General features: G+C 41.4%; 1 protein-coding gene across 1 annotated transcript; it reads right to left on the reverse strand.

Annotated features, from left to right (window-relative positions):
* Positions 1–8,985: 8,985 nt before the first annotated feature.
* Positions 8,986–9,972, reverse strand: LOC120876528 (olfactory receptor 2D3). The gene has a single exon (XM_040258491.1). The coding sequence runs from the start codon at positions 9,928–9,930 to the stop codon at positions 8,986–8,988; it is 945 nt and encodes a 314-aa protein (XP_040114425.1). The 5' UTR covers positions 9,931–9,972.
* Positions 9,973–10,484: the final 512 nt, after the last annotated feature.

Below are 10,484 nucleotides of genomic sequence, written 5' to 3' on the forward strand. Positions count from 1 at the left end.
ATTTGACTCTAGAGCCTAGAACCGAGGGCCGCCCTTAGGGTAGGTGGGAAAAAGGCTTGTCAAACTTCTGTGGCTTCCTCTATCTACATCTAAAACTGGCCGAAATCTTTCTTACACGTTTTCACTGCCCCACCTACTCATCTCCCCTTTCTCCTGGAATCAAAAAGCAGTCAGGAATTTGTAGATTGTCAAGATACGAGAAGGGGTAGTTTCATGGGCTATGTGCCATGGATATTTGTTAGTTTTAGGCGTCTGATCATTTGAATAACCTTTCTATAATTATAGTCTTCTGTTGAGTGTTGTGGAGAGTTGGAGCCTGTCTCTGTCCGTAGAAACTGAATACATCTGATATTAAATGCCTTGATCTGCATTGGAGTTAAGAATTAATCAATTAGATACACCCAGTCTAGACTGTAAATTAAGAACTGCTAAGTCGCCTCAGTCGTGTCCGACTCTGTGTGACCCCAGAGACGGCAGCCCACCAGGCTCCCCCGTCCCTGGGATTCTCCAGGCAAGAACATTGGAGTGGGTTGCCATTTCCTTCTCCAATGCATGAAAGTGAAAGTGAAGTCGCTCAGTCGTTTACGACCCACAGCGACCCCATGGACTGCAGCCTTCCAGGCTCCTCTGTCCATGGGATTAAAGCAAGAGCATCAGTTCCTTTGCTTTTTTAAAAACAGACTTTATTTTTTAGGTCAGTTTTAGAGTTAATGAAAAAATGAGAAGCTATAGTACAGCGTACGTGAACTGTGAACTTCCAGATGTTCAAGCTGGATTTAGAAAAGGCAGAGGAACCAGAGATCAAATTGCCAACATCCGCTGGATCATCAAAAAAGCAAGAGAGTTCCAGAAAATATCTACTTCTGTTTTATTGACTACGCCAAAGGCTTTGACTGTGGCGATTACAATAAACTGTGGAAAATTCTGAAACAGATGGAAATACCAGATCATCTGACCTGCCTCCTGAGAAATCTGTATGCACGTCAGGAAGCAACAGTTAGAACCGGACATGGAACAACAGACTGGTTCCAAATTGGGAAAGTAATGCGTCAAGGCTGTATGTTGTCACCCTGCTTATTTAACTTATATGTGGTTCCAAATAGGAAAAGGAGTACGTCAAGGCTGTATATTGTCACCCTGCTTATTTAACTTATATGCAGAATATATCATGAGAAACGCTGGGCTGGAGGAAGCACAAGCTGGAATCGAGATTGCCGGGAGAAATATCAAGAACCTCAGATATGCAGATGACACCACCCTTATGGCAGAAAGTGAAGAGGAACTAAAAAGTCTCTTGATGAAAGTGAAAGAGGAGAGTGAAACAGTTGGCTTAAAGCTCAACATTCAGAAAACTAAGATCATTCCATCATTTCATGGCAAATAGATGGGGAAACAATGGAAACGGTGTCAGACTTTATATTTCTGGGCTCCAAAATCACTGCAGATAGTGACTGCAGCTGGAGAAGGCAATGGCACCCCACTCTTGTACTCTTGCCTGGAGAATCCTAGGGATGGGGAGCCTGGTGGTGGGCTACCATCTATGGGGTCCCACAACTGAAGTGACTTAGCAGCAGCACCAGTGACTGCAGCCATGAAATTAAAAGACGCTTAGTTCTTGGAAGGAAAGTTATGACCAACCTAGACAGCATATTAAAAAGCAGAGACATTACTTTGCCAACAAAGGTCCGTCTAGTCAAGGCTATAGTTTTACAGTAGTCATGTATGGATATAAGAGTTGGAGTATAAAGAAAGCTGAGTGCTGAAGAATTGATGCTTTTGAACTGTGGTGTTGGAGAAGACTCTTGAGAGTCCCTTGGACAGCAAGGAGATCCAACCAGTCCATCCTAGAGGAAATCAGTTCTGAATATTCATTGGAAGGACTGATGCTGAAGCTGAAACTCCAATACTTTGGCCACTTGATGTGAAGAACTGACTCATTTGAAAAGACCCTGGTGCTGGGAATGATTGAAGATGGGAGGAGAAGGGGATGACAGAGGATGAAATGGTTGGATGGCATCACCGACTCGATGGACATGAATTTGAGTAGGCTCTGGGAGTTGGTGATGGACAGGGAAGCCTGGCGTGCTACACAGTCCATGAGGTCCCAGAGCTGGACGTGACTGAGCGACTGAACTGACCTGGTAGTACAACGAATTCCCAGATACCTCCCCATAAACTTTTCCCATTATTGACCTTGTTTTTGTTCAGTTACTTAGTTGTGTCTGACTCTTTGTGACCCATGGACTGCAGCAGCATGCCAGGCTATCCTGGTTTTCACTATCTCCCAGAGTTTGCTCAAACTCACGTCCATTGAGTCAGTGATGCCATCCAACCATCTCATCCTCCTTCACCCCCCTTATCCCCCTGCCCTCAATCTTTCCCAGCCATCAGGGTCTTTTCCAATGAATTGGCCCTTCACATCAGGTGGCCAAAGTATTGGAGCTTCAACTTCAGCATTAGTCCTTCTTATAAATATTCAGGTCTGATTTCCTTGCAGATTGACTGGTTGGATCTCCTTGCTGTCCAAGGGACTCTCAAGAGTCTTCTCTAGCACCACAGTATGGAAGCATCAATTTTTTGGTGCTCAGCCTTCTTTATGGTCCAACTCTCACATCCGTACATGACTGCTGGAAAAAAACATTAACTATATGGATCTTTGTCAGCAAAGTGATGTCTCTGCTTTTTTATATGCTGTCTAGGTTTGTCATAGCTTTTCTTCCAAGGATCAAGAGTCTTTTAATTTCATGGCTTCAGTCATTATCCACAGTCCATTGTTATTATTTACATTATTATGGCACATCTACTACAATTAAGAATATAAGAATGATACCTTTTATTAACTAAACTTTACACTTTGCTTGGATTTCCTTTTGTTTTTTTTTATCCTTATTTTCTGATCCAGGATTCTACTCAGGATACCATATTACACTAAGTTGTCATGTCTCCTGTCCTTTATCGAGCCCATCTTTGCATGAAATGTTCCCTTGGTATCTCTAATTTTCTTGAAGAGATCTCTAGTCTTTCCCATTCTGTTGTTTTCCTCTATTTCTTTGCATTGATCGCTGAAGAAGGCTTTCTTATTTCTTCTTGCTATTCTTTGGAACTCTGCATTCAGATGCTTATATCTTTCCTTTTCTCCTTTGCTTTTTGCCTCTCTTCTCTTCACACCTATTTGTAAGGCCTCCCCAGACAGCCATTTTGCTTTTTTGCATTTCTTTTCCATGGGGATGGTCTTGATCCCTGTCTCCTGTACAATGTCACGAAACTCCATCCATAGTTCATCAGGCACTCTATCTATCAGATCTAGGCCCTTAAATCTATTTCTCACTTCCACTGTATAATCATAAGGGATTTGATTTAGGTCATACCTGAATGGTCTAGCGGTTTTCCCTACTTTCTTGAATTTAACTCTGAATTTGGTAATAAGGAGTTCATGATCTGAGCCACAGTCAGCTCCTGGTCTTGTTTTTGTTGACTGTATACAGCTTCTCCATCTTTGGCTGCATAGAATATAATCAATCTGATTTTGGTGTTGACCATCTGGTGATGTCCATGTGTAGAGTCTTCTCTTGTGTTGTTGGAAGAGGCTGTTTGCTATGACCAGTGTGTTTTCTTGGCAAAACTCTATTAGTCTTGCCCTGCTTCATTCCGCATTCCAAGGCCAAATTTGCCTGTTACTCCAAGTGTTTCTTGACTTCCTACTTTTGCATTCCAGTCCCCTATAATGAAAAGGACATCTTTTTTGGGTGTTAGTTCTAAAAGGTCTTGTAGGTCTTCATAGAACCATTCAACTTCAGCTTCTTCAGTGTTACTGGTTGGGGCATAGACTTGAATAACTGTGATATTGAATGGTTTGTCTTGGAGATGAACAGAGATCATTCTGTCGTTTTTGAGATTGCATCCAAGTACTGCATTTCGGACTCTTTTGTTGACCATGATGGCTACTCCATTTCTTCTGAGGGATTCCTGCCTGAAGTAGTAGATATAATGGTCATCTGAGTTAAATTCCCCATTCCAGTCCATTTTAGTTCGCTGATTCTTAGAATGTCGACGTTCACCCTTGCCATCTCCTGTTTGACCACTTCCAATTTGCCTTGATTCATGGACCTGACATTCCAGGTTCCTATGCAATATTGCTCTTTACAGCATCGGATCTTGCTTCTATCACCAGTCACATGCACAACTGGATACTGTTTTTGCTTTGGCTCCATCCCTTCATTCATTCTGGAGTTACTTCTCCACTGATCTCCAGTAGCATATTGGGCACCTGCTGGCCTGGGGAGTTCCTCTTTTGGTATCCTATCATTTTGCCTTTTCATACTGTTCATGGGGTTCTCAAGGCAAGAATACTGAAGTGGCTTGCCATTCCCTTCTCCAGTGGACCACATTCTGTCAGATCTCTTCACCATGACCCGCCCGTCTTGAGTTGCTTGGACCTAACAGAAGCAGAAGATATTAAGAAGAGGTGGCAAGAATACACGGAAGAACTGTACAAAAAAACCTTCACGACTCAGATAATCATGATGATGTGATCACTAATCTAGAGCCAGACATCTTGGAAAGTGAAGTCAAGTGGGCCTTAGAAAGTATTGCTATGAACAAAGCTAGTGGAGGTGATGGAATTCCAGTTGAGCTGTTTCAAATCCTGAAAGATGATGCTGTGAAAGTGCTGCACTCAATATGTCAGCAAATTTGGAAAACTCAGCAGTGGCCACAGGACTGGAAAAGGTCAGTTTTCATTCCAATCCCAAAGAAAGGCAATGCCAAAGAATGCTTAAACTACCGCACAATTGCATTCATCTCACGTGCTAGTAAAGTAATGCTCAAAATTCTCCAAGCCAGGCTTCAGCAATATGTGAACAGTGAACTCCCTGATGTTCAAGCTGGTTTTAGAAAAGGCAGAGGAACCAGAGATCAAATTGCCAACATCTGCTGGATCATGGAAAAAGCAAGAGAGTTCCAGAAACACATCTATTTCTGCTTTATTGACTATGCCAAAGCCTTTGACTGTGTGGATCACAATAAACTGTGGAATATTCTGAAAGAGATGGGAATACCAGACCACCTGACCTGCCTCTTGAGAAATCTGTATGCAGGTCAGGAAGCAACAGTTAGAACTGGACATGGAACAACAGACTGGTTCCAAATAGGAAAAGGAGTACGTCAAGGCTGTATATTGTCACCCTGCTTATTTAACTTCTATGCAGAGTACATCATGAGAAATGCTGGACTGGAAGAAGCACAATCTGGAATCAAGATTGCCGGGAGAAATATCAAGAACCTCAGATATGCAGATGACACCACCCTTATGGCGGAAAGTGAAGAGGAGCTAAAAAGCCTCCTGATGAAAGTGAAAGAGGTGAGTGAAAAAGTTGGCTTAAAGCTCAACATTCAGAAAATGAAGATCATGGCATCCGGTCCCATCACTTCATAGGAAATAGATGGGGAAACAGTGGAAACAGTGTCAGACTTTATTTTTTGGGGCTCCAAAATCACTGCAGATGGCGATTGCAGCCATGAAATTAAAAGACACTTACTCCTTGGAAGAAAAGTTATGACCAACCTAGATAGCATATTCAAAAGCAGAGACATTACTTTGCCGACTAAGGTCCGTCTAGTCAAGGCTATGGTTTTTCCAGTGGTGATGTATGGATGTGAGAGTTGGACTGTGAAGAAGGCTGAGCGCCGAAGAATTGATGCTTTTGAACTGTGGTGTTGGAGAAGACTCTTGAGAGTCCCTTGGACTGCAAGGAGATACAACCAGTGCATTGTGAAGGAGATCAGCCCTGGGATTTCTTTGGAAGGACTGATGCTGAGGCTGAAACTCCAGTACTTTGGCCACCTCATGAGAAGAGTTGACTCATTGGAAAAGACTCTGATGCTGGGAGGCATTGGGGCCAGGAGGAGAAAGGGACGACCGTGTATGAGATGGCTGGATGGCATCATGGACTCGATGGACATGAGTCTGAGCGAACTCCGGGAGATGGTGATGGACAGGGAGGCCTGGCGTGCTGCGATTCATGCGGTCGCAAAGAGTCAGACACGACTGAGCGACTGAACTGAACTGTCATGTCTCCTTAGGCTCCGCCTGGCTGTTACAGTTTCTCAGATTTGTTTTTGAGGGCGTTTAAAGTTTTGAGGAGTAAAGGTTATACATTTTACAAGAAGCCCATGTAAGAGAATTTGATAATTTTCTCCTAATGAGATTGAGGTTATGGGTTTGAAGATCTTCCGATCATAAAGTGCTGTTTCCATCACATCATCTCAAGGGAACATACTGTCAACAGGATTTAACACTATTTATGTTAACGTTGATCACTCGGTTGAGGTTGTGTTGTTAGCAATTTCTTTTTTTCTACCAGCGGTAGAGGAAGCTGCAATATTCCAATTTCCGGGTTCAGCGAATTGCTGCGCCAGCCTGAAGACGGTATTGACTGTGTAAATTGCGCCACCTAGTGCTAAATGGCAGTAATATCCTCAGCTGACCTGTGCGTGCATGCGTGCGTGCAAAGTTACCAGTCGTGTCTGACTGACTGTGACCCTGTGGACTGTAGCCCACCAGGCTCCTCTGTGCATGGGATTCTGACCCATTCTGTGATAAATGAATTAGACCTGTGGTTCTGGCCGAAGATAGAAATTAATATTATTCAGTGATTTTTCTTTTTAGCTTAAATCATACAGTTTCTGTTACTTGCAACTAAAAACCCTGACTGATACATCATCTTTATTATAATTCTTTAGAAGCTTCTTGGTCCTTTATCCCCATCTCCCTCAATAGCAGGAGAGGTAGTAGTTTTCATTGGCAATGTGAAAAAGCCCCACAGACATCTATTTGAATGGGATGGAGATGACTCTCTCTGAGCTTTAGTTATCCACTGCTGCATAACAAGCCATCTCAAAACTTAGTGCCTTAAAGCAGCAGTCATTTTATTTGCTCAGGATTTTGCAGTTCCACAGTTTGGAAAGTGGGGATGACAACTATAGGCAACAACAATATTTAAGATATGACCACGGTTGAAATCATTGAAGGAATGAAGATCAAAGAATTATGAGAATGCAAAGTATCTGAATATTTAATTCTGTGTGAAAATTAAAGTAACCAAGAGCTTTTAAAAGAGCAGTGTGTTAGGGAAAGTGGCAGTAAGGGGTTAAAGTCTGAAGGAAAGGGGAAGGGGCCTAGAAATCTAAAAAAAATAAAAGAAAAAAAGGAAAATTAAAAGTCCACAATCCCACTTTCACAGTCATATCTTATTTCTTCCTTCGCCTTCATGGCGAAACTTTTCCAAATTAGTGTCTGCATTTTCTGCGTACATTTTCTGTTTTTTTCTTTTTTCTCCAGTTACTGAATTAGATTTCATCTGGATCATCACTGGCAGCCAAGTTACAAACTTCAACTATGAATTTTTTGTCCTTTTCTATATCACCTCAATTATCACAAGCTTGAACAGGGGTTTTCTCTGATCCTTATTCTCCAGTTAGAGTTTGTCTATTCTAGTAATTTTGGAAGGATAGTGACAAATGCAAAACATGTGTATGAAAACACATTATGTGTCAGTCATTTCTTTGGGTGTATTGCATACACTCAGAGTTGGATAAGATAAAATGAAATAAGAGCTCAATAAATGGTTTTTAAATGATTTCATGGATACATGAATGGAAGAAATAAGAACTTTAGCTACTAGATATCTCCTCAATGGGGAGATATTCTACTGCAAAATCAATCTGAGGCATGTTGTTCCTGATCCATGTTTATGGTAACTATGGAATGGTTACCATGGAATTGCCTCTAAATGTGTAACTGATTAAAGTTTGGGTAAAAGAGCCAAGCAGTTGTCAGCCCGTTTATTTGGATTAAGATTTCATGAGAACCTGAAGTGAACTCCAGAATTGACCATTCTAGAGAAGATGAGCCACAGTGAGATGTAGTTAGAGACAGCTAAGTTTATGGAGGTACCAGCCTAGAGTTGGTAAACTCCAATTTCTAAAATTCTAATTCTGTTTTACTTTCAGAAGAGATATTCATTGGGTAAATTGGGATCATTCAAAGGAAGATGATCTGAATGGATATAGGGTAACAAAGAATGTTAGATAAAGGAATTTTAAAAGAACAAGTGAGTGAGTGATTGGCTGTGAGAAATGAATTTGGGTAGATATAGAAATTGACTTCAGTGAGTTTTAGTACAGAAGGATAATGAAAAATTATTCTAGGAGTAAAAGTAGTGAGAGTTGGTTGAAAATACAGGAAAACTGAAGGAAGATCTTTCTGATAGTAAAAAACTGTCTATATATGAAAGGGAATGATCCTAGAGCATACGGAGCTAGCTATATCATTCTTGTTTAGACAGATGATGGACAATTAATAGAAATATTATAGAGTAGTTTAAGCCTCAGACATGTTTCGATTAGATGACTGAATTCCCTTTTTACTCTGATAATCTGTGGTTGATGAACTTTGGGGTGATGAAATAAATTTTCTGGAGCTTTCAGAAAAGAACATCATGAGCTAGGAAGTAGGGTTGTCTCTGGAACCTTTTTGCAACTGGAATGCTCTGGGCCGTGAATGATCCCAGTATTAAAGACTCTTCCAAACATGTTGATGGTTTTGATCAGACTATTCCTAGGTTTGTATGACTGGGACATCCAAACTTGAAATGTCTTTGATGTTAAAATAATGTATTCAACTCATATTAGATATTATCTCAGGATAATCCAGTTTAAACCTTGTAGATTCAATAGTGACTATGCTTTGAACACGTCCATGTTAACTGAATTAACCAAAAGTGCCTTCAAAATAGCACTTAATCCTTTTCATAATCAAGAAGTAACCTAACTTTTCATCCTTCTGTTTCTTCCCTTTGTTTATAGGCACAGTTTCTGAAATGTGTTCCTTACTTTTATCCTTCTTCCTGAAATGACCTAATTCATAACTGCTGACTGTTCTTCTTTTAAGGATGTTACCATGCCTCCGAAAGTCAGACCTAAAGGTCACTGTCTCTGAGAAAAGGACTTTCTTCCAGACAGTTTCTTGAGAGCTCCTTTGACATCCTTGTTTCTCAGGCTATAAATTATTGGATTCAACATTGGAGTCACCACCGTATAGAACACAGATATCATTTTATCCCGCTCTTTTACGGTCTTGGAATTTGGCCGCATGTAGGTGAATATTCCTGAGCCATAGAAGAGGACAACAACAATGAGGTGGGAGCCACAGGTAGAGAAAGCCTTGAGCCGCCCCTCCCCAGCCTGCATCTGGATCACAGTGGAGATGATATTCCAGTAGGAGACCAGGATCAGGGAGACAGGAGCTAGGAGGATGGCCACACCCATTGCAAAGATGGCCATTTCTGTTCTGTAAGTATCTGCTGAAGCCAGCTTCAGGAGGGCAGGGGGTTCACAAAAGTAGTGATTGATGATATTCTGTCCTTGATAAGGAAGTTGAAAAGTAAAGGTGGTGTCTACCAGAGACACTACTGCACCACTGGCCCAGGACCCTATGGCCAACTGGAGACACACTTGTGGGGTCATGATGGTGGAGTAGTGCAGGGGCTTGCAGACCGCCACATACCGGTCATAGGACATCACTGCCAGAAGTGCACATTCTGTGCACCCAACCAGAAGGAAGACAATGACCTGTGTCATACACCCCACAAAAGAAATAGTTTTATTCTCCACCAGGAAGTGGACCAAGACTTGAGGGACAATGCTAGTAGAGAAACAGAGATCTGCAAAAGAGAGGTTTCTAAGAAAAAAGTACATGGGGCTGTGAAGTCGAGAATCCATGAAGATGAGAATGATGATAAGCAGGTTTCCAAGCACAGTTAACAGATAAATGATGAGAAAAAGAATAAACAGCAGGATCTGGATCTGTGAGTCCTGTGAAAGGCCAAGGAAGATAAATTCTGCCACAAAAGTGTGGTTTTCTTCTCCCATTGAGGTTTATGCTTGTTTCCCTGTTTGGCACAAACAAAAATAACAAACTTTGGGTTTATGATATTGGGCTTCCTGGGTAGCTCAGTGGTAAAGAATCTGCCTGCCATGCAGGAGACACAGTTTCAATACCTGGGTAGGGAAGATGCCCTGGAAAAGGAAATGGTAACCCATCCCAGTATTCTTGCCTGGGAAATCCCATGGACAGAAAGAGCCTGACAGGCTATTATCCATGAGGTTGCAAAGAGTTGGACTGACTTAGAACAACAACCTGTAGAAGAGGCTCATTTAAAGCTCAGTTTAAAAACCTAATTGGATATTTCTAGCTTTATGCTATCCAACTTGTTCTAATTGATACTAAGTAGAATATTTTATTCTTATTAGTTGGCTATAATTTAAATTCACTTTATTTTTTCCCCAAATCTCGCTCCCCAGTACCACTTATTTACAGATAAAATATGGTGTTAAAACCTTCTTGGGTTTTGTATGTTCTGATATGAGGGTATTAAAGTTCATGTGAACTTTACTAAATGGCTATACACAGATTGTTAGGAAAT

This window comes from Oryx dammah, unplaced genomic scaffold (genome assembly GCF_014754425.2).
Source record: "Oryx dammah isolate SB20612 unplaced genomic scaffold, SCBI_Odam_1.1 HiC_scaffold_17, whole genome shotgun sequence".
Lineage (NCBI taxonomy): Eukaryota > Metazoa > Chordata > Mammalia > Artiodactyla > Bovidae > Oryx > Oryx dammah.

Coding starts and splice junctions, on each gene's coding strand:
- LOC120876528 (XM_040258491.1), bottom strand. CDS start 9,930: ATGGGAGAAGAAAACCACACTTTTGTGGCAGAATTTATCTTCCTTGGC.